General features: G+C 42.8%; 1 protein-coding gene across 5 annotated transcripts in view; it reads left to right on the top strand.

Annotated features, from left to right (window-relative positions):
- The window catches only part of LOC132821104 (NXPE family member 3-like), a 59338-nt gene extending 36951 nt beyond the window's left edge, over nt 1-22387 (top strand). For 4 of the 5 annotated variants that reach the window (XM_060833639.1, XM_060833641.1, XM_060833640.1 and 1 more), the window contains 3 exons: nt 3307-3380; nt 15365-15574; nt 20785-22387. In XM_060833639.1, coding sequence (XP_060689622.1) covers nt 3307-3380; nt 15365-15574; nt 20785-21332 — 832 coding nt within the window. In that variant the 3' untranslated portion in view covers nt 21333-22387. Of the gene's footprint in view, nt 1-3306; nt 3381-15364; nt 15575-15756; nt 15837-20784 lie in introns of those variants that run through there. The other variant, XM_060833643.1, reaches the window with a different exon arrangement.
- Nucleotides 22388-25545: the final 3158 nt, after the last annotated feature.

The following is a 25545-nucleotide window of genomic DNA, read 5'->3' on the forward strand; positions in this document are numbered from 1 at the left end:
TATTGCCAGAATGTTGTCCAGTCCCATCATCTTTGTAGTATCCAGTGCCTTTAGCTGGTTCTTGATATCACATAAAGTGAATCACATTGGCTGAAAACTGGTATCTGTGATGCTGGGCACTTCCAGAGGAGGCCAAGGTGGATACACTCAGTATTTCTGGGTTAAGATCTTTGTCAATTTTTCAAACTTATTTGCTACACTGATGGACTGGATTCCTTCATCATTGAGCATGGCGATTATTTTGGAGCTTGCTCATCAAGTGAGTTTATTTGTCCACCACCATTCAGAACAGGCTTTTAGCAGATTGCTGAGCTAAGATCAGATCTGTTGATTGTGGAAACACTTATCTTTGTCTATCACTTTTGGTTTATGCTGGCTGACATGCAAGTACTCCTGTGTTCTTGCTTCATTACACCTCATTTTTGAGGTGTTGTTGCTGCTCCTGGCATGTCCTTTTTGGTCTTCAATGAACCCAGGATTGATCCTCCAGCCTGATGGTAATGGTGGAGTGGAGGAATATGGCAGACATATGTTGTGGTTCTGTTCGCCAAGCTGGGAATTTGTGTTGCGGAAGTTTCATCCCCTGTCTAGGTGACATCCTCAGTGCTTGGGAGCCTCCTGTGAAGCGTTTCTGTGATGTTTCCTCCGGCATTTATAGTGGTTTGTCTCTGCCGCTTCCAGTTGTCAGTTCCAGCTGTCCGCTGCAGTGGTCGGTATATTGGGTCCAGGTCGATGTGCTTATTGATTGAATCTGTAGATGAGTGCCATTCCCATTCTCAGAGAACTGGGAATTCCTAGAGGCATGGCACTCATCCAAAGGTTCAATCAATAAACACATTGATCTGGAACCAATATACCGGCCACTGCAGCGGACAGCTGGAACTGACAACCGGAAGCGGCAGATTCAAGACACTATAAATGCCGGAGGAAACATCACAGAAGCACTTCACAGGAGGCTCCCAAGCACTGAGGATGTCACCTAGACAGGGGATGAAACATGTGCTACACAAATTCCCAGCTCGGCGAGCAGAACCACAACAACGAGCACCCAAGCTACAAATCTTCTCATAAACTTTGAATGACAGACATATGGGTGCAGGCTGTGATTGAGTCCAATTCTGCTGATATCTAGCACTCACAACTGCTCATGAATAGTCAGTCTTGAGTTGCTAGATTGGATCAACATCTATCCATTTAGCATGTGGTAGTGCCACACAACACCATGGAGAGTATCCTAAACGTGAAGATGGGATTTCATCTCCACAAGGACTGTGTCCTGGTCTCTCCTCCAAGTACTCACATGGACAGGGACATCGGCAATGGGTAGATTGATGACAGTGAGGTCAAGTATATCCTTCCACGTCCTTTACCATTTGCCCAGAAGTAGCCGAGCAGTTATGTTCTTCAGGATGTGATCAGTGAGGTCATCAGTGCTACTGCCAAGTCACTCTTGGTGATGGACATTGAGGTCTCACTATAAACTGAATCATCACAAGCTTAGGTTGATAGTGGCAAGTAACATTCATAACAATCGTGTACCAGGCAATGAACATCTTCAACAAGAGACAATTACATTACCTCACCTTGACATTCAAAGACACAAATATTGCCGTCACTTTCAACATTTTGGACATTTCCATTGACCAGCAATTGTACCGCGCTAACCAAACAATTACTGTTCCTCCAATGCTTCAGTGAGCAATTCACTTCCTGACTCCCCAAAACCGACAATCATGAGTCATGAACGCTCCACACTCTCCATCTAACTCCAGACACACTCACGAACCTCCACCTACCACAAAGCACCATGCTTGCTTGCCACCTTATTGCAGCCCCTTCAACATTCCCACTTTCCACCACTGGCCATGATGCACTGCAGTAAATTACTAACACTTTTTGACACCCCTTCCAAACCAACAATCTCTACCCCGTGGTAGATAAAAGGGAGCAAACACATGGTAAAACCATCAGCTGCACATTCCTCCCCAACTTTCACATGTATAATCATGACTTGGAGCTAAAGTGTTGTTCACTTATTGTCACTGGGTCAAATATCTGAAACTCTCTTCATAATAGCATCATGTGTGTCCCTTCACCAAATGGACCTGTGCAGCAGACAGCTCACTAGCACCCTTTTGAGGGCAAGTAGTAAAGGGAAATAGTTGCTGTCCGATTTAGCAGTGTCCAAAAGTCAGGAACAAATAAACAAGATCCCACCCAGAACTGTCACAATATTCATGCTACCATCCTTGTGTACAAATCCTTCCCTGTCTTACCTCTGTAACTTTCTCCAATCTTGTTATCCTCCAAAAGCACACTTTTTTACATCTCCCTCATGTGCTTGGAGCCTGTGTCTTCAGCTGTCAGACCAGAAGCTCTCGAATTCTTTCCCATCTACCTTGCTGTCTTACCCTCCTTGTTTATGATACTGCCTAATGCCTACCTATTTAGTTTAATGTATGTTCACTTCTCCTAAAGTCTTTAGGTGTCTTGGTGCCAAATATCATCTGGTGATAGTTTGATGAAGGATCTTGGGACATTTTGCTATGTAAGGCTTGAAACGAGTTATTGATTCTGATAAATTGAAAGATGTAGAATAGTATCAGAATAAATATTTATTCATGCTGATTCGGATTGAACTGTGTTTGTTCAGTGTTTACTCTCATCTTACTGGAGAGGAGATACTAGAAACTGAGATCGAAGATATCTCACAACCTCTCTTGGGTAAATCCTCACTACATTCTCAGATGGCTGATAAGTCTGATGTATGATCTGCAAACTCTATGGTCTGTGGTGTTTGAAGGGTTGAATAGTTGAGTTACTCGGAGGGTGCTATGGACTCTGTCCACCGCCTTGACTTTAGTCTCAACATTCGCTGATTGAAATCTGTTCAATCACTCATTGCTTCCCTGAAAGCCTGTTCTCCATTCTGAGTGGTAGTGAGCTAGGCTCATTGAGAAACCCTTCATCATGCTTCGATAATATCTCTGAAGCAACTCCTCTACTCTCCTGGGAATCTCTTGCCGTGATGTTCAGAGAAAAGCAGTTGCTCAGGAAGTTGGTGTCAGGTTTGTGAATGAAATGACACACCCAGTGAAGCTGGTTCTGGGTGATGACTGCTGTTTACACTGGGAATGTTGGTTAGGGACAAGAGGCTGGCAACTCATTTATAGAATTTAGTGGAGTCCGTGGTAACTGTAAAATTCAAACTGTTACTATTGGTTTGAGAAATAACAGAACAAAACATATTATTGGGCTATCTCCTGTCTACATTCACTTGTTACATTAATATATTTACATCTACAGTCATATCAACCTCAAGCAGCCCATATTACCCAGTGGCACAGGATACATAATGGTAGAGCCTTCACCTCGACCAAGTAAGTTAATTATACATCTATAAATGTGGAATTGTAGATTGTATATCAGAGGAAGTATGAACTGTCGTATAAGACAATTGAACTGAAAGAGTTAACTCTGGATCTTTGGAATAGCTCCTCCCATTGATATATAAATGATTGTCTCGGGGAGCAGCAAGCCAATTGCAAATCGCTAGCTCAACAATCTACAATCGTCACACAAACATAGTTGTATCCTTTTGGAAATAACAATGTCTTTTACATTGTGCAATAGAGTTTACCAGTTAGCCGAAATGAAGCTAATATAACCTGTTATTATCTGTTTTCACCATGCCTTGTTACTCAAATTCAGGCTTTCTTGCCGAAAGCTTATTTTGGTTAACCCTTCATCACTTAACACTGGTAAGCATCATAGACTAACATTGTGAGAAAGATTGGTGCCAGAATTTCTATTCTCGTCACTTACAAAGTAGTAGCAAGCTGCACAGAGAGTGCTGCCCCATACTACCTGGTGTGTGGGGGTACAGATTCCTGTCTTCAAATCTGAATAAATCATTGGGAAAAAGAGTCTAAAGCTATCGAAAAAAAGAAGAAAATGGTCTTCAGACAAAAAGTGAGTTAGTGGCAGCAGAGTATAGTTTGTGACTGGTCCCAGGCCCAGAGGTCCTCTGCTTCCATCTGTTTTTCTTTTTTCACTCTCTTTCATTTACTTTTGCTCTTTCTTATTTTTCTTTTTCTTGTTTTTCTTTTTTCCCCCTTTTTTTTGGTGCCATCAGTTCCCTTCCCGTGGTGTCGGCAATGGCAGGTATGGTCCCCTTCCTGAGGCCTTCGCTGCAGGAGGAAGGCTATTTCTTGCCATGAACATCATTGTAATAAATTGTAGAGTAGAAATTTTTAATTTTTTAAAAATCTGTTCAGATTGACAACTTAATTTGAGTTTAGAATGTAAATGTTGACGAGAGCAGAAAATTGTATTAAAAATGGTTGTCTTGAAGCTAATTATTTCTTGTGCAGTTAAAAAAGAGTCAATTAGTTGAGGACATTTTGAAATGCTGCAAAATAGCCATCTTAAATTTTAGTGTGATAAAGATTAGGTTTAATTACCTGAAATATTTTAAAAGATTCACAGGACCTCAAATCTTACCAGGCAGTAACAAACTGATGGTGATTAACATCTGTTAATATCATTGTTGACATCCCAACATTCCTTATTAATATTCTGGTTGTGATCTGACCAAGCGTCCTCAACAAATTAGCTGTTGGGTAACCCGATATGGAAACCACAGTGGGTTCCTTCCGCATTCAGCTCACTGCCTCCTCTGAACAGGAGGAATCTTGTGCATGGTCAAACTGCAGAGCAGGGCATGGTTTACGTGCATCAGCCACACATACCCTTCCGTGGACATTGGTACCTGACATTCAGTGAGCCATCACCACCATCCTGGCGTCTTATTGATGCAGGAGAAAGTGAGGACTGCAGATGCTGGAGAGCAGAGTCGAGGGTGTTTTGCTGGGAAAGCACAGCCGGTCAGGCAGCATCTGAGGAGCAGGAAAATCGACGTTTCGGGCATAAGCCCCTCATCAGGAGTGAGGCTTGTGGACTGGGGCTGAGACAAATAGGAGGGGGTTGGGTTTGAGGGAAGGTAACTAAGAAAGCAATAGGTGGATGAAGTTGAGGGAGAAGGTTGCAGGGTCTAAAGGTGGAATATGAGGCGTTCTTCCTCCAGGCGTCGGGCAGTAACGGTTTGGCAGTGGAGGAGGCCCAGGACCTGCATGTCCTTGACGGAGTGGGAGGGGGAATTGAAATGTTCAGCCACAGGGGTTGGTTGGTGCACTTATTGATGCACCTGTCTAGGTGGGTACACAAGCAACTAAGAATACACAGCTGCACCCAGATATTGGTCAGGGAGAGGCACCCAGTCCACAACATGGATCAGGCTGCCCATCACGGCTGCTCTCTTACTCTATCAGCATGCATTCACCTGCCTATCAGCATGCCCACAGCATGCATGCTTTACCTTGCTCTGCCAATGCCTTGTAGTAGCAATTGGCACAGACCCATAATCAGACTGGTTGATCATACTGTGTAACAGTCCTCACTCAAGGGCATGTGCATCTTGTTGTATATTAGTGCCACGTCTTTCTACCACCGACACCACATGGCAGCAGTGATCGTGCCAAACACACTGCATCTGCGGCAAGCAGGAGGACATGTCTGAAAGTTCGGGCAATCTCAGTCAGGAGGGGGGATTCCTACCATGGTTTTTAATGGATTCTCATTTTGCATGGTTCTATAAAATGTTTTTCACTGTTCATGTACAGTCAGACATTTCAGTTTGTTTATCTTGGGAACAGTATCAGGCAGTAGGAGTAGACTCTCAGGAAATTAGGAGGGCAAAAAGGGGACATGAGATAGCTTTGACAAGTAAGGTGAAGGAGAAGACAAAGAAATTTGACAAATACTTAAGGATGAAAGAGTAACTCGGGAGAGGATAGGGCTCCTTAAAGATCAGCAAAGACATTTATGTTTGGAACCGCAAGAAATGAGTGAGATACTAAACAACTATTTCACATCAGTGTTTACCTTGGTGAAGGATATGGAAGCTGGAGAACTTGGGGAAATAAATAGTGAAAGCTTGAAAAGGGTCTATATTACAGAGGAGGAATTACTGGGCATTTTAAAATGCATAAAAGTGGATTAATCCCTGGCACATAGTCAGGTGTACCCCAGATTCTAATGGGAAACTGGGGAAGTGATTACTGGGCATCTTGCTGAGAAATTTGTAACATCAGTAGCCACAGGTGAGGTGCCAGAGGGCTAGAGGTTGGCTAATGCCATTATTTAAGAAAGGTGGTAAGGAAAAGCTAGGGAACTGTAGACTGGTCAACCTGATGCCAGTGGTGGGTAAGTTGTTGGAGGGGATTCTGACTGACAGGATTTATATGTATTTGGAAAGGCAAGGACTGACTTGGGATAGTCAATATGGCTTTGTCTGTGGGAAATTGATCTCACTAACTTGATTCAGTTTTTTTTTGAAGAAGTGACAAATAAGAATGATGAAGCCAGAGTGGTGGACCTTGTCTGTTTGGACTCCAGTAAGGTTCTGCTCAGTAATCTGGTTAGCAAAGTTAGATCACATGGAATACAGGGAGAGCTTTTCGATACAAAATTGGCTTGAAGGTAGGAGTGTTATGGACCAGAGTGGTGCTGGAAAAGCAAGCAGGTCAGGCAGCATCCGAGGAGCAGGAATATCGATGTTTCAGGCAAAACCAGCATCTGCAGTCCTTGCGTTATGGACCAGACCAGGTCTCCCTCAAAACATGTTGTGAAGATAGCCTGGTCCACAACTTTTTTCTTATTTTCAAAGGTAAATGTAAAGTGCCATTCCCAGACTCAATGCAACTGGTCAAATTACTCAATGTTAAGCAAAACACAATTTATTTAAACCCTGTAGTTAAAATCAAACCAGAGAAAGAGGAACTTAGTATAACTTAACTCTATTGGAAAACTTAGTAGATGCAGTAACCATTACTAATTAACTTTTTCCAGAATAGTAACACCCCATAAACACACCCCTTGGCAAACAAAGAAAATTTTGACATAGATCCTCACTTGCAGTTCTCCCACCCAGGAGGAAAAAAACATCAAGAGAAAATTCAAAGAGAGTAGTAGCCAAGAGATATTCACTGAATCTCCCAACTGTTTTGAGAGCCCAATAGCTTCTGCTTAAACCTAAACATAATAATCCAGAAATCCTGATCTGTGTGGGTTGGCCACACCTATTCAGCCTGTTTGGAAAAAAAACCCAAGGCCTCCCACATTGTTTACTCCAGTGGCTCTGCTAAACTGCTAGGTGCCTCTGTCTTCCAACCTCTCCACAAAAAGAAACAAGATTAAATAACTTCTTAAAGTCAAAACATCATGACAAGGAGACAGAGGGTGATGGTGGAGGGTTTCCTTTTGGACTGTGATCAATGATGTGCCACAAGGATTGATAACTGGATCTACTACTTTTTGTACGTTTTACATAAATGATTTAGATAAGAATATAGGAGGTATAGTTAGTAAGTTTGCAGATGACACCAAAATTACAGCCAGTAAGGTTATCTCAAAGTACAACAGGATCTTGATCAGATGAGTAAATGGATTGAGGAGTGGCAGATAGAATTTAATCTTGATAAATGTGAGGTGCTGCATTTTGGTAGAGCAAATCAGGGCAGGACTTATACATTTTATAGCACGCCTACATTGTGGAAACAGGCCACTTGGTCCAACAAACTCTCACAGACTCTCCAAAGAGGAACCCACCATTCATTTCCCTACATTTACCCCTGACAAATGCAACAAACCCTGAACACTATGGGCAATTTAGCATGACCAGTTCAATTAACCTGTATATCTTTGGATTGTGGGAGGAAACCAGAGAATGTGGAGGGAACCCATGCAGTCACTGGGAGAACGTGCAAACTCCACACAGGCAGTTGCCTGAGGCTGGAATTGAACTTGGGTCCCTGGCACTGTGAGGCAGCAGTGCTAACTACCAAGCTACCGTGTTGCCCATAGTAAACATCTGGAGATTGTTGCTAAATGAAGAGACCTTTGAGTGTAGATTGATGAATTTGTGTAAGTGGAGTTACAGGTCGACAGGTTAGTGAAGAAGGCATTTGGTATGCTTGCCTTTGTTGGCCAGTGCTTTGGAGTTCGGAGGTCATGTTGCAGCCGTACAAGACATTGTTTAAGCCACTTTTGGAATGCTGCGTTCAATTCTGATCTCCCTGCTATCGGATGTTGTGAAACATCAAAAGGGTTCAGAAAGAATTACAAGGATGCTATGAGGGTTGGACAGTTTGAGCCAAAGGGAGAGGCTGAATAGGCTGGGGCTATTTTCCCTGGAGTATCAGACACCAAGGGGTGACCCAATAGAGGTTTATAAAATCATGAGGGGCATTGATTGGGTGAACAGCCAAGGTCTTTTCCCCAAAGTAGGGGAGTCCAAAATCAGAGGGACCAGTTTTATAGTGAATGGGGAAAGGTTTAAAAAGGAGCTAAGAGGCAAGTTTTTCATGCAGAGCATGGTGCATGAGCTGCCAGAGGAGGTGGTGGAGGCTGGTGCAATTACAACCTTTAAAAAGCATCTGGATGTGGACATGAATAGGAATGGCTTAGAGGGATATGGACTAAATGCTGGCCACTTGGAATAGATTTAACCCAGGATATCTGGTCAGCATGGATGGATTGGGTCAAAGGTTCTGTTTCCATGCTGTGCATTTCAATGACACTATAGCAGTCCCCAAAGCCAAGCAGAAGTCGTCAAAACAGGTCTATGAATTAATACCCAGAGCCCTCCCAGCTTCCCATCTTGATTCTTTATTTTAAATGTAGTTGATTGATCTCTCTTCTTCCTCCATAGCTCACATTAAGCTGAAACAGGTTGATGAGAAAAGGTAAGTATACAAGAGTAATACAGGAATATATTAGCATGGATAGAGGATTTGTTAACTAACAGAAAGCAAAAAGTGGGGATCAAAGGGTATTTTTCTGGGTGGAAGTCAGTTGCTAGTGGTGTGCTTCAGGGACCAGTGTTAAAATTGCAGATGTTTACAATTTACATTGATGATTTGGAACGGGGGCCAAATGGACCAAAGTTCACCTAAAGTGAGTGGTAGAGCAAAGTGAACAGAGGACTCTGAAAGTATGCAAAAGGATACAGACTGGTTAAGTGAGTGGACAGGATCTGCAGAATGAAGTACTAGGTTGGTATATGTGAGGTCATCCATTTTGGTTGGAAGAACAACAGAATGGACTATTATTTAAATGGTGAAGAATTGCAGCAGGCTGCTGTGCAGAGGGACCTGGGTGTCCTTGTGCATGAATCACAAAAAGTAGGTTTGCAGGTGCAGCAGGGAAGAGGCAAATGGAATATTGTCCTTCATTGCTAGAGGGATGGAGTTTAAAAATAAGGAGGTTATGCTGCAGCTGTAAAGGGTGCTGGTGAGACCACACCTGGAGTACTGTGTATAGCTTTGATCTCCTTACTTGAGAAGGATGCATTGACACTTGAGAGGGTACACAGAAGGTTCACTGGGTTGATTCTGGAGTTGAGAGGGTTGGCTTATGAGGAGAGATTAAGTCAACTGAGCCTATACTCATTGGAATTTAGAATGGGGGCATCTGAAAGAAACATAAAATTATGAAGAGAATAGGTAAGATAGAAGCAGGGAGGTTGTTTCCACTGTGGTCAAAACAAGAACTAGGGGGCATAGCTTCAAAATAAGGGGAAGCAGCTTTGGGACTGAGTTGAGGTGGAACTTCTTCACCCAAAGGGTTGTGAATGCATGGAATTCCCTGCCCAGTAAAGCAGTCGAGGCTACCTCATTGACTGTTTTTAAGGCAAAAACAGATTTTTGATCAGTAAAGGGATTAGGGGTTATGGTGAGTGGATGGGTAAGTGAAGCTGAGTTCATGGGAAAAAAAATCAACCATGATCTTGTTGAATGGCAGAACAGGCTCGTTGGGCTAGCTGGCTTACTCCTGTTTCTGATGTGCTTATGTTCTTGTGATACCTGTACATAAGTTATGAGAAAAAGTACAACAATTAGACATTTTTGCTAATTTAGAAGATTAAGTGGTGGTCTGATTGAAGTCTTCAAGATATTAAGATAAACAGCAGGATAGATCAAGCCAACCTATCTACACTGGCTGGGGATTCTAGAACTAAGGGACATAGTGTAAGAATTAGGGCAGACCATTCAGGAGAGATGTATGGAAGCACTTCTATACACAAATGGTGGTAGCTGTTTGGAACTCTCTTCCATAAACATCGTTCAATGCAGGATCAGAAGTTAGTTTTAAATCTGAGATAAAGTTTTGTTATGCAAAAGTATTAAGGGATATGTGCAAATTAGATGTCATATTAGGCTACGGATCAGCCATGGTCTTATTGAAGAGTAAAAAGGGCTCAAAGGGTTGAATGGCCTGCTTGTGTTCCCATGTTCCTTTGTAACACTGTCATGTTCAGAGGGGCCAGAGCAGTTACACCATCTCTGGCTTGGGAAAGGGTGCTGAGCACTGTCAAGTGAGGGAGAGGGTGATCAGCATTGCTGCAGCTATTGGCATGACACACCAATGGATTTATAAAAGTTATATACTTCAATAAGTTTTACACCAGCTATGAAAAGCTCTTAAAAAGTCTGTGTAGGGTAAGTATAGGGCAAACTTCCCAGGTCTGTGTCTCTGGCCAATCACACAGTAATCTTAGCAGAATATAACCTACAATCAGAAGATTAAACCTGCTGTAAGACTGTAAGGTGTAGGAGCAGAAGTAGGCCATTTTGCCCATTGAGTCTGCTCTTCTATTCAATGAGATCATGACTGATCCGATAATCCTAACCTCCACTTTCCTGTCTTGCCCTAATAACCCTTGATTCCCTGACCGATTAAAATTTGTCACAATCTTTACGATAATTAATGACTCCTTCTGTGGGAAATAATTTGACAGGTTCACTCTGTTATCAAGGGGGAAAGTGAGGACTGCGGATGCTGGAGATCAGAGCTGAAAAATGTGTTGCTGGAAAAGCACAGCAGGTCAGGCAGATTTCCTGAAGAAGGGCTTATGCCCGAAACATCGATTCTCCTTCTCCTTGGATGTTGCCTGACCTGCTGCGCTTTTCCAGCAACACATTTTTCAGCTCACTCTGTTATCACCTCTGTCTTCAATGTGCACCCCCTAACTCTGAGAATATCTCCTCCAATTCTGGCTACTTCCACAGGGTAACAACCTCTCAGCATCTGCTCTGGTGAAACCTCCAAAGAATCTAAATCTCCAAAATATGTTTCAATAACGTCATTTCTTACTCTTCTCAACTCCAATGAGAAAAGGCCCAACCATCTCCATTTCTTCCCCAGACCCTGGACTAACCTAATGAGCCTCTTCTAGACTGCCTCCAATGCCACTATACCCTTCCTTAAAAAAGGGAATTAAAACTGTTTACACTATTCCAGGTGTGGTCTAATTAAAGCTTTGAATAGTTGATGCAAGACCTTTTATATACTTTGACTTTTATATGTCCCTTGGTATAATAGCCAACTTTCCATCTGTCTTTTCTATCACCCACTGAAATTATAAGCTAGCTTTTTAGGGTTGGTGACGATTCGCCGCGGCACATTCACCGCCGATTAGCCACTGCCGGTTCGCCACCAGCGTTTCTCTACCGGGGTCGTTTGACCTCTGGAGACTATTCACCACCGGAAATATATATATGTACTGATTTGTTTTCCCTCCCGCCTGTGCTTTCATACTTCTCAGTCCCCTTTATTTATATAACAACATAGTACATATTGATTAAAAAAAGGTAAAATAAATATCATTTTATTGGATTATACATAAAAATGAGTTGCAAACAAACACTTGCGGTGGCAAATTGTCCTCAGCGGCAATGGACGGTGGTGAAGCATCCTCAGCCTTGAAAGGCAGTGGCTAATTGATGATGGCGAATGGTCCCATCCTGAGCTTTTATGATTTGTGCATGAAGACCCCCAAATCCCTGCAGTTAAATAATATTCAGCTTCTCTGTTTCCTGCCAAAATGGAAAACCACATGTTAGTTTTCACATTATATTTGTGTCTACTCACTTAACTTATCTATATCTCTCTGCAAACACTTTGGTGTTAATTTCACCAGTTGCCTTCCTATGTTTGTCATTTGCAAAACTGATTGTGTGTTCACTTCCCTCATCAAAATCCTTAAGGTAGACTCGAAATATTTGTGGCCCCAGCACTGATCCCCTGTAGTTACAGATTCCCATCCTGAAAAATTCCTTTTTATCCCAAGAAAGTTGAGGACAGCATCAAATTGAATGAAAAAAAAACAAGGTGGAAATGAGAGGTGATAAACCATGCAAGCTTAAAAAGATGAAAGATTTTTGCAAGACCAACACTTTTTTGGCCACTTAGATTGATGATGCAGTGCTAATGTCTTCCCACCTGGAGAAATGGTGCCTAGTTGCCTGATTTAGCCATAATTTGCATGTGATGTAGCAGTTTCACAAATACGACATTGCTCCATGGTAGAAGATGAAGGAACAGAATAGCTGGCTTCATTATCTGCCAGTTACAGAAGTGAGAAGACAGACACTCAATCGAATAGATTTTCCACTGGACAGAGGGTCAGTATTCCTGCGTAGTAGATTGGAGTTGCACATTGTAGTGATTAGCCAGGTGGATTCTTGATTGGCCCTGGTTAAGAGCCCCAGTTAGGGAGCCCTGGCTGACAGAGATAAACAGCAAGTTCAGGGAGTCTGCTCATTCTAGGGAATGGCTACGAGCTGGCTGGTCACAACATAGATAACATGAACATATAAATAAAAGATGGCTTGATGACATATTCCTGGCCTCCATGCAGGTTTTTCAGTGGTGACAAGGGAACACAGTATGTGCCTGAAAGAAATTTGCTCTCAACAGTCGTCGTGATTTGGGGTAATCATTTCTGGCATTGTGCCTTTATTTGGGAAGCTTGACTCATTCGATCCCACTATTGAAGACTGGGCCCAGTATGTGAAAAGAATGCAATATTTTTTTCTGGACAAATGACATTGGGGCAGATGAAAAACAACGAGTAATCCTTCTGACTGCTTGCGGACCCACAGCAATTTTGGTTTATTAGGAGTTTAACTTTCCCTGAGGCAACAGACACTAAAACCTTTCAAGAATTGACCACATTACTTAAGGAATATTATGACCCAAACCACCAGTCACTCTGGTTTGCTATAGATTTTATTTGGCAGTTTGAGAACCGGGGGAATCCATATTGGGATTTTTGACGAGGTGAATTCGATTAGCAGAGGTGTGTGATTTCAGGCTAACACTGAATGAGATGCAAGGTTTGTGAAGGTTTGTAGCTCAGGTTGAGATTTAGGGTGTAGGTTTGCTCACTGAGCTGTAGGTTTGATATCCAGACGTTTCATTACCTGGCTAGGTAACATCATCAGTGGTGACCTCCAAGTGAAGTGAAGCTGTTGTTTCCTGCTTTCTATTTATAGGTTTGTCCTGGATGGGGTTCCTGGGGCTAGTGGTGCCACCAATGCCATAAACAAACACATGGATCTAGATACCATCCATCAACCTCTCAGAAAATGAACAGGAAATGACATCACCACAAACCCCAGGAATCACATCCAGGACAAACCTATAAATAGAAAGCAGGAGACAACAGCTTCGCTTCACTTGGAGGTCGCCACTGATGATGTTACCTAGCCAGGTAATGAAATGTCTGGGTATCAAACCTACAGCTCAGCGAGCAAACCTACATCCTACACTGAATGAGATGTTGAGAGACCATTCGGAATGTGGGATTAATGATGTAATCATGTAAGAATGCCAATCAACTGGACGTCAAGTACTCCAATGGACTTTGTCATAAGAAAATGCAGCAAGAGGAGCATGGGATCTATAGGGCATGTCAATGGTAGTGGACACCCTCACTTGTTCAACTGAGCTTGGGGAACACCACGTGAGTGTAGGCAATCCCAGAGCATCATGCAAGGCATATCCTGAGCAGAGGGACCGAGGGTCAGCCTACAGCAAAACCCCACAACAACAATGAACTGAGATTGGACAATAACACACGAAACTTTGCTAGGCCTCATGGAGAGTAGCCCTTCATGAGACCTGATGAAATTGACATTTAGCTGGAAAAACTGTTTCAGGTCATGAAGCATGTGGATGCTTTTAATGTTTTAGTCTAGCCAGAAAGAACTTACAAAAGAGTTCACTTGAATGTGGAAAGATTACCATACACCTCAAAATACATTTCTCCTAACAGGCCAATGATCCCCCACCATCCATTTCGGTCATTGCTGATCATGAAAATCCCCTCAAGTAATCTATACTTGGACAACACGAATATGGGACATCAGCAGGTCACCATCAAAGTTACTGCCAACTATCTATCTGTAGCTCAGGAACAGGGTAAAACTGCAAAATAAATAGCTTGTAATTGCAGTAAACTACTTCACTGAATCTTTGGAATCCACTGGTATTCTCTTCCTATGCAAATATGCTTTCATGCATCAAGAATACAGAAAACACTTATAGCTGTAAAGACACTTAGGTTACTCAAAACCGGTGCAGAAGTGTGTGTATTCCAGAGTTATGGACTGAATACATAAACAACACAGATATCCCAGAAAGAGTTCATATTTTTGAATATTCTATGGCAAGGATAACAGGGACAATATCCAGGGTGTACTCGCTACTGCCAGTGAAAAGAATTTGAACTAGAATCCCTACAGTGTAGAAACAGGCCCTTTGGTCCAACAAGTCCACACCAACCCTCAGAGTATCCCACCCAAACCCATTCCCCTACCCTATTACTCTACATTTACCCCTGACTAATACACCTAACCTACACATCCCTGAACACTATGGACAATTTAGCATGGCCAATTCACTTAATCTGCACATCTTTGGATCGTGGGAAGAAGTCCATGCAGACACAGAAAGAATATGCAAACTCCACACAGATAGTCACCCAAGGGTGGAATCAAAACTGAGTCCCTGGCGCTGTGGGGCAGCAGTGCGAACCACTGAGCCACCAGGAATGAAGTATTACTTTCACATTGTATTTGCTCTTTTCTTTTATGGAGAAAGTTAAACAGTCTAATATAGTACCAAACATACAGGAGGCTGTATTGAATGGAACATGATGACATTCTCCACCATCAGCCAGCTGAGTCAAGTATCCCAGTAGAGAACAAGGATTAACAGTGGGGCATCTTTCTCATGACAGCTCAGTAACAACAAGTGGTGTATTCGCCCACTGACACAGCCTTGTTCAGAATATGACTCAGACTCGTATTCTCTCTGCTTTTGTACATCTGGTAGCAACAGCTGATGGTCCTCCTGGGATCACCATTATCATGGAATCTGTGATTACCTGGAGAAAATATATTGATATTTGAAAGTATAGTGCATCATGATTTTCTTGTCTTTTTCCCTTCATTTTCAGCTCCGGGTTTTGGAAAATGTGTCCGGGGACAGCCCATTGTATCACCATCCGGTTTTTATTATAAGGACCGGTGGATGTCAACAACCTGCAATATTTACCACTTTGACACTCCTGCAAAAATGACAGACTGTCTTCGTGGAAAAAAAGTTTATCTGTTTGGAGATTCCACTATGCGTCAGTGGTTTGAATATTTAACTCAATCCATTCCAGGTTAGGTGATTATTGTGTCTGTCTGTTTGTTTCTCTAGTTTTGTACAAATTTGAAAATCTGTCTTATGTTGGCCTATCTCTCTCTCTCTGTCTGTTGACCTGTCTATTGAAATTTGTCAATTGAACTTTTTAATTTGTTAAAACTATTCTCTCTTTTCTATGACCATGCTGACTCACTGCAGATCCCATGTAACTTAATCTTCTGGACAAGACCTACCTTCATCAAACATCTTCATCACTTCCTCAAAGTACTCAATGCCCACACAGACACAGGGAGAATTTGTGCAACCAGCCATTCCCCGCACTAAGCCGTACCGACTATTCCTAATGAGTCCATTCCTTTCCAAATGTGAGTAAATCCTCTCATTAAGAATCTTCTTCAATAATTGCTAGGCAACAGATGTAAATCCCACTGGCCCATAATTTCCTGGATTGCCTCTGTTGCCCTTAAAAAAAACAAAGACTCTTCTCTCTTTAATATGAGTTAGCGTCCATTGATCCTAATGTTAGTTCTTACCTTGTGCTGGTTTTCAAGAACATTCCAGGTCTTTTTCTGGATCTTTCAGATTATTTATAACATTGGATCAGTTAGTTCTGAAAAGCTGTTTGTTACCAGGCAAGATTTTCAGACTTCTCTTCCCAGGATTATCTATCACTCAATGTATAAATTAGAATTGAATAGGTGGTTAGGTGTTTGATTTTCACTTCTCTGTGATTGTTTTTTTCATTTCTATTTTATTGAAGTTGAATGCTGTCCAGTGTAAGGCTATTCCTTGTTACTGTTTTTTAAAAATTCTCTGTTTACTTTTTCACCCCTGTTTCCCTTCATTTTTGTTGCTGGTGCCACACGACTGACCATGTCTCCTTTAGGAGTGTCGTTTCAGGAATTTCAGCTCTAAGTTTAACATTGTAAGTTTGTACTTACAAATTTCTGACTCTCTAGCATTTGTACCAAATAAGGAGTGATGATGTCACCAGCTTTCGTTTTCATTTCACACTAATTTGAAGAAAGAAATTTGTCTGGACAGAAATAAATATTCTTACTGTAGAGAAGTGTTTTATAAGCAGTATTGAGTTGTCAAAACTCAAGCAATTCTGTCAGGAACATTTGACTTTTTTTATGAACATGAGAACTGAAGGCATTTGGTTTTTTTTCACAAACACAAAGACAGGGCTTCTAGCTTGAAAGGTATTATTCAGAAAGAAATTCATTCTGTCTTATGGTTGGTCAGTGTCTGTAAAGAGTTATGTAAGACTGTTGGAAGTTCAAGAGGCTGATGCTGCTGACTTATTGCCTGGATCTTTTATGTTCAAGGCAGCTTCTACTTGATCTTCAGTTAGATTTCCAAATATTTACCACTGAGATCTTAAACCTTTTTTTAAACAAATGGTGCCACAGGATATGAGGTTTTCCTCCAGCAGAGTTTCTTTATCTGGTGTAACAATACTTGTTATTGCTTGTATCATAAGAAATTAAGCACAGGGGAAATGGTATTGAAAGATTCAGCAAACATTTTAGTTATCTGTTAGATGCAATTTTTACATCAACCAACACCTGATGGTTTGGAATATTCTTAATCCATTTGTTTGCAATGGAAGAACATTCTGCTTGTACCATTTCACACTTCAAGCCACCTCCAATAAGAACTGTCGTCTAGTTAGTCTCCAATCAGTTTCTGAAATAACCACAAAAACCATTGGGATATTTTTCACAGATGGCCACCATTGCTAACCATGATAGAATACATTGCTGGAAGCAGAATTACATCTGATTTATAGTAACATTTTGCAACATAAGAAACTGAGTGTGAATATTATGATATTGAAGAATCCACTATTATTGCAGCTCTCAATTATACACACACATTGTTTTTTGAACCATGTAAATATCTGGACCAACAGTAAGCTATTTGATTGCAACTGAGCAGCTTGCTTCAGTAGCCTTCAATGTTTCAAATGACACTTGGGGTAAGATGGGGAATAAAATCTTTATACCTTCAAGTCACTTCTATAATGCAGTGATGATATCATTAACTAGTCTTGTAAAGGTGTAATGAGATATGCAACATTAAATATAAAATAACAAGGCACGAGGTTGGAAGAACACAGCACACAGAATGCCTGGCTTGCTGTGTTCTTCCAGCTTCCTGCCTGTCTACTTTGGATTCCAGTATCTGCATTTTTTTTGTCTCTAAATACAGGTTTTAGTGCCATCTCCAATAACGAGAAAGGCAGGGTTTTGGAACCTGAGGTGCAGCTACAGACCTGATAAGTAGATTTGAGTAGGGCTCATATTCATGGTCCCTTAAGCATCTCAAGAGGACTAAACACGAGCAGACTGCGTGGTGCCTTCCTGTTCAATCTCACTGTGGGAAATAGGGAGTTGGTTAGCTCAGTCTGCTGGACTAATGGTTTACAATGCAAAGTGGTGTCAAAGTGTAGGTGTAATTCCTGCAAGAGCTGAGTTTACCATGAAAGACTCTGTCTCAAAGTTACCCCTTGCCTAAGGCATGGTGACCCTCAGGTGAAACCACGACCAGTCATCCCTCTGTAATGAGAGAGTAGCCCTATGGTGTTGTAAGACTATGGTAACCATAACTTCTCATTGAATATGGGTGGCAGGTTGGAGCTGGAGTGGAAGATGGTGGGAATTGTGACCCCTGACATTAGATCATGGAAAACCTCCAAGTTCAATGCATCAGTACTCCACCAGGTGGTGCTGAATCTCAGGGAAACATCACAAACAGTTGCAAATAATTCTAATGATTGAGACACAAAAATTAGTGAATCCCTGATTGTTGCCAAGTTAATTAAAATTCCAATTACCTATTCAGATAAAAGTTATTGTTTGTTTCTTTCTTGATGATAATGCAGTAAATAGCTTTACAGTTCAGTAAATCTGAGGCAGCCTCCTCATGGCTTCTTCTATGACTTTGTCCCAAGTTTCCAGCCCCTGATCCAACCTCCATCCCAGTAACATTCCCCAAGTTATGGCTGTTTTCACTGTGTTTTGTAGCATTTCCCATCTCAGAATAAAGCAGTTCTGATGATTGCTGTGGAGTAATCCTGACAGTAATATAACCTTAACCTTGATTCCTGCTCTTTCTCACTTTGTGAATTGCTTCCCCTCCGAGCTCAAGTTACTAATTTCTATCATTTGTGTGTGTTGCTGCAGCTGTCAGGCCATTATCTCCATTCCTCATCGATTACTGTCCTCTCACTGACTGGATCATGTGTCAATATCTGAACCAGTCTTTGTTAATCATTTTGCTGCAAACACAGACTGTTCGAGAAAGCCAGCAAGTATGTCAGAACCTGTGCAGAGAAATAGAGTTAACATTTTGAGTCTGGTCTGACTCTTAAGAAAAGAATTATGTTGTGATGGAACTGCAGAATGATACTCGCAGAAATTTTGGGTTTTTTTTTGTCCAACATGATAGCCCAGAATAGGTAGAAATTCCTGCTGGGTAATCAGTAATGTATTAATTTACTGAGTTGACTCTGTATAAGTTCTATTGGGTGGCATTCAATCAACAGTGATGTCCTCCAGGATATTCTAACCTCCGTGACCCCACAAAGTTAATTCGAAATTTCTATTCACTCCATCAAAATTACTTTATAGGGAAGATGAAAAAAACTCACACTGTGTTAACTTGTTACTGTAAAGTCAGCAGAACACTGGGAACAGGTGAGCAGTCTGCCTCTGCAATGAAGAATGGCTCATGAGTTTAAAGGGGAGAAAATATAAATTGTCATAAAATAGCTGAAAGCAAACTAAGATACGTAGAAAATGGAACATACAAAATACTGTAGTGTAGCATAGACCCTTCGACCCTCTGTTGCACTGACCTGTGAAACCAATTTGAAGCCCATCTAGCCTGCATTATTCCATTATCATTCATATATTTATCCAATGACCATTTTAAATGCCCTTAAAGTTGGCAAGTTTACTACTGTTACAGACAGGGTATTCCACACCCTTACAACTCTGAGCAAAGAACCTACCTCTGACATCTGTCCTATATCCATCACCCTTCAATTTAAAGTGATGTCTCCTTATGCTAGCATTCACCATCTGAGGATAAAGGCTCTTCATGTCCATCCTATCTCATGCTCTGATCATCTTATCTGTCTCAATTAAGTCACCTCTCAACCTTCTTCCAAAGAAAATAGCCTTCAAGTCCCTCAGCCTTTCCTCATAAGACCGTCTTTCCATACCAGCAACATCCTGGTAAATTGCCTCTGCTTCCAATGCTTCCACATCTTTCCTATAATGTGGTGACCAGAACTGTACACATACTCCAAGTGTGGTCTCACCAGAGTTTGTAGAGCTACAACATGACCTCATGGCTCCGAAACTCAATCTCTCCACCAAGAAAAGCTAACGCATCACATGCCTTCTTAACAACCCTATCAACCTTGGTGGCAACTTTCAGGGATTTATGTACATGGACAGTGAGATCTCATTGCTCATCCACACTACCAAGAATCTTACCATTAGCCGAGTACTCTTTATTCCTGATACTCCTTCCAAAGTTAATCACCTCCCACTTTTCCACATTAAACTCCATTTGCCACCTCTCAGCTCAGCTCTGCAGCTTATCTATGTCCCAGTGTAACCTGCAACATCCTTCCACACTGTACATAACACCACAGACATTATTTTCATCCACAAATTTACTAACCCATCCTTCTATACCCTCATCCAGGTCACTTATAAAAATGACGAACAGTAGTGGCCCCAAAACAGATCCTTGCGGAACACCACTAGCAATTGAACTCCAGGATGAACATTTTCCAACCACCACCACCCTGTCTTCTTTCAGCTAGCCAATTTCTGATACAAACTGCTAAATCACCGTCAATCCCATGCCTTCATTTTCTGCAACAGCCTATCATGGCGAACCTTATCAAATGCTGTTCTGAAATCCATAAACACCTCATCAATGACTTTGGCCTCATCCACCTGTTTGATCACCTTCTTAAAGAATGACAAGAGGTATAGACTCATTTCTCAGCTCCCCTGTGTTTGCTGCATGATACCAGTGCACACTTCATGTCAGCAACTCATTCATTAGAATAGCAGTCTGGAAAGTGTGCACATTTTGAGATCTGCTGTCTGCAGTTGAGAGTCCTCCACTTCCAGAAACCATGAGCATCAGCAACATTGTGGCTTAGAATATCAAGTATTTCTGCTTTTTGTGTTTTAGGTCTCAAAATATTGGATCTTGGTAATCCTATCAAGATTGGTCCTCATCTTGCAGTGAACGTGGAGAACAACTTTGTGGTAAAATTTCGCCCTCATGGTCTTCCCATCCAATTCAACACTTTTTCAAGACACCTGCGTTATGTTTCAAATGTACTGGATGAAATGAGAGAAAGAGGAAACACAGTTATAGCCATTACTTTAGCAGCCCATTTCACCCCTTTTCCTGTTGAAGTCTATATTCGAAGAATACAGAATATCAGGAGATCAATTCTACAGTTACTTGACAGGAGCCCAGATACAGTGGTTGTCATAAAGACAGCCAATGTCAGGGAACAGCCCCCACAGATCATTAGCTCTGCCAGTGACTGGTATGCTTATCAGTTTGATTCAGTGATGAGGAAGATGTTCACAGGCATCAACGTGGTATTTGTTGATGCCTGGGAGATGACAATAGCACATTACCTTCCTCACTATATACATCCTGGGAGTATTATTATAAAGAATGAAATAGATGTGTTTCTTTCACATGTGTGCCCTTCTGTAAAATAATGAAATTTGTATGGGATCAATTATAACCAGGATTTTTTTTGTCATCCGATTCAAAATCTCAAATATAACTTCATATTTTTAGGGGGCAATATCACCATTTCTACAGGATATTACTATCTGACATTTGTCGAACAAACCTAGTCTAAACATGCCCACAGAATATCTGTGCACGTCATACAAACTGACCATTCAGCACCTCCCCACACTCCTGCTCTCACAACATCTCACCCACATAACATCTCGCCTACATAGACTCTATCTCACACATGCACACACAATTCCTCAAGCAAATGCACATACTTCCTCTTGCATGTTCATACACACACTCTCACTCACACATTACCTTCCATGTATGTGCACATACACACACTGTTTCTCTCACGCACATCATTTTCTAAATACACACAATTTGATTTGCACACACTCACACCAACTTACATATTTGTCAACAAACTAACACACACACACGCACTCAATCTCACATGCACAGGCATGTACACTGCTTTGTCTCTTACACACATGTTACTGCTCAATTAATATGCAGTTGGGGTGCGATTATGTACAGCAGGTTGGTGAATGCACACTGCAGTAGCCATGAGGCAGCCTCACTGCTCCTTCCATCTTCCTGCTTCCACAGGGAAACAGAGTGTGGTTCTTCAGCACAATGTTTACCCCTCTCTACAGGTGGGTTAATGTCACCTGAGATGTTGTACTGCGAAGGTTGCGAAGAGGTTCTCCATTACAGCTGGGACTGCGAGTTCTGTCATGGATGTTGCCTGACCTGCTGTGCTTTTCCAGCACTACTCCAATCTTGATTCTAATCTCCAGCATCTGCTGTATCCACATTCACTCTGTAACATTTGCTGGTCTTACCTGCTGTTAAACTCTATGTTGTGTGTGTGTGTGCAGCCAGTCAAAAGCTGGGCTGTGTCCAGAAATCATTTGAGTGTAGAGGCAGCCCATTGCTTCCCCTGTTCTGGAAAAAACATCGCAGCTATAAATCTTTGTCCAATTGATTTTTGTAACTATCTAGAATAAATGAAATTAAACGCTAATACCAATTGTCTTTTTAATATCTGCATTGTTCAATTCAGGGAGGTTAATATAGGTAGTTCTTGGAGAACGCATGATTTACTTATAACTTCGCTGAGGAATTAAGGAATGGGATTTTTGAGAATGTTTGCCTCTGTCCGCAATAGTGGTGATCATTTCGCATAGACTGTTCTGTAAACGCACCGGTGTCAGTGCTGACCTTCATGTCTTGTGCATGCACAGATGTCAGCTGCTGACAGAGCAGCTTCCTGTGAAAGGTACACTACTGCCAGATTATCATTTTATTGCAAAATGGGGGGGACAGAGTGACAAAGATGTTCCTGGTGATAACATTGCTGTTGGTGAACACAAAGGCTGTAACACTGGAAGAGAAGCTAGATATTATAAAAAGTTTTGAGCATAAGGAGAGAATGTGATATAGCTCACTTAACAAGAATGAGGGAACCTCCCTTGCTCGAATAGAGCAGGGACGGCCAATGGGATCAGGGCTCGAGCGGAGCGGGGACGGCCAATGGGATCGGGGCTCGAATGGAGCGGGGACGGCCAATGGGATCGGGGCTCGAATGGAGCGGGGACGGCCAATGGGGTCGGGGCTCGAGCGGAGCGGGGACGGCCAATGGGATCGGGGCTCGAATAGAGCGGGGACGGCCAATGGGGTCGGGGCTCGAGCGGAGCGGGGACGGCCAATGGGGTCGGGGCTCGAGCGGAGCGGGGACGGCCAATGGGATCGGGGCTCGAATAGAGCGGGGACGGCCAATGGGGTCGGGGCTCGAGCGGAGCGGGGACGGCCAATGGGATCGGGGCTCGAATAGAGCGGGGACGGCCAATGGGATCGGGGCTCGAGCGGGGACGGCCAATGGGATCGAAGCTCGAGCGGATCATTTCCCGTCTCTCACCTTTGAACTTGCAGAAGCTGTTTTCAAAAGTTGGTTTGTAGACGTCACTTGTCCCATTTCCCAGCCTGTCCACGTGGTCAGTTGTTGGTGGAAAATAGAATTAAAAATTATCATAAAAATGTTGTGAAAAGTCAACAGGACATACCGAGTCCTGGCCTTGCTGAACTTCCCTGTACTAACGTGTGATCCACTCAGAGTGATAGAGATCTACAGCTCAAACTCCTCTGCTCCATGGAATACAGCCAGAGTCTGTCCAATCTCTCCTTAAAGCTGAAACTCTCCAGCTCAGACAATATCCTGATAATCTCCTCTGCACTCACTCCAATACTATCACATCCTTCATATCATGGGGATTTCAGAACTGCACACAATACTCTTGCTGTAGCCTAACAAGCATTTTATACAATTCCAGCAGAATATCCCTTGGTTAATAAAGGCAAGTCTTCTAGGAGAAAGTGAGGACTGCAGATGCTGGAGATCAGAGCTGAAAATGTGTTGCTGGAAAAGTGCAGCAGGTCAGGCAGCATCCAAGGAGGAGAATCGATGTTTCGGGCATGCGCCCTTCTTCAGGAATGAGGAAAGTGCCAAGCAGGCTACGATAAAAGGTAGGGAGGAGGGACTTGGGGGAGGGGCATTGGAAATGCAATAGGTGGAAGGAGGTTAAGGTGAGGATGATAAGGTGAGGGTGATAGGCCGCAGTGGGGTTGGGGGCTGAGAGGTCAGCAAGAAGATTGCAGGTTAGGAAGGTGGTGCTGAGTTCAAGGGTTTGGACTGAGAGAAGGTGGGGAGTGGGGAAATGAGGAAACTGGAGAAATCTGAGTTCATCCCTTGTGTTTGGAGGGTTCCTACGCGGAAGATGAGGCGTGGGCACAAGTTTTGCATTTCTTGCGGTTGCAGGGGAAGGTGCCCAGAGTGGACGTTGGGTTGGTGGGGGGTGTGGACCTGACGAGGGACTCACGGAGGGAGTGGTCTTTTCGGAAAGCTGATAGGGAAGGGTAGGGAAATATATCTCTGGTGGTGGGGTCCGTTTGGAGGTGGCGGAAATGACGACGGATGATACGATGTATATGGAGGTTGGTGGGGTAGTAGGTGAGGACCAGTGGGGTTCTGTCCTGGTGGCGATTGGAGGGTTGGGGTTCAAGGGTGGAGGAGCAGGAAGTGGAGGAAATGCGTGGAGAGCACCGTCGATCATGTCTGGGGGGATGTTGCGGTCTTTGAAGAAGGAGGCCATCTGGGTTGTTCGGTATTGGAACTGGTCCTCCTGGGAGCAGATGCGGCAGAGACGAAGGAATTGGGAATATGGGATGGCGTTTTTACAGGGGGCAGGGTGGGAGGAGATGTAGTCTAGATAGCTGTGGGAGTTGTTGGTTTATAGTAAATGTCCATGTTAATTCGGTTGCCCAAGATAGAAATGGAGAGGTGGAGTCTGAGACGGTCCAGGTAAATTTGAGGTCAGGGTGGAAGGTGTTGGTAAAGTGAATGAACTGTGCAACCTCCTCGTGGGAGCACGTGCAGCACCCGATCAGGAAACCGCAAGAAATGCAAAACTTGCGCCACACCTTCCCCTTACTTCCCTCCAAGGCCCCAAGGGATCCTTCCATATCCGTCACAAATTCACCTGCACCTCCACACACATCATTTACTGCATCCGCAGCACCCGATGTGGCCTCCTCTATATTGGGGAGAGAGGCCGCCTACTTGCGGAACGTTTCAGAAAACACCTCTGGGATACCCGGACCAACCAACCCAACCACCCCATGGCTCAACACTTCAACTCCCTCTCCCACTCCACCAAGGACATGCAGGTCCTTAGATTCCTCCATCGCCAGGCCATAGCAACACGACGGCTGGAGGAAGAGCGCCTTATCTTATGCCTAGGAGCCCTCCAACCACAAGAGATAAAAACAACATAAATGTACTAAACAAATATGGTATAATTACTAAGCAGCCAGAAACACAGGAATCAACAACTCATCTCAATAATGTGTGAAAAATAGGTAATTAGGTATTAAAGTTAGGAATGCACCAATGTCTGCAAATTAAGTATCAACTTGCTGCTGTAGGCTTTGCTGTATGGAAGGGAGCAGTCATAGAAGTATACAGCACGAACACAGATCCTTCGGTCCAACTTGTCCGTGCCAAACAGATATCCCAAATAAATCTAGTCCCATTCTCCAGCACTTGGCCCATATCCCTCTAAAGCTTACCTATTCGTTTGTCCATTCTTACCTATTCATAATCGTACCACCCTCCACCACTTCCTC

Source organism: Hemiscyllium ocellatum, chromosome 12, assembly GCF_020745735.1.
Source record: "Hemiscyllium ocellatum isolate sHemOce1 chromosome 12, sHemOce1.pat.X.cur, whole genome shotgun sequence".
Taxonomy (NCBI): Eukaryota; Metazoa; Chordata; class Chondrichthyes; order Orectolobiformes; family Hemiscylliidae; genus Hemiscyllium; species Hemiscyllium ocellatum.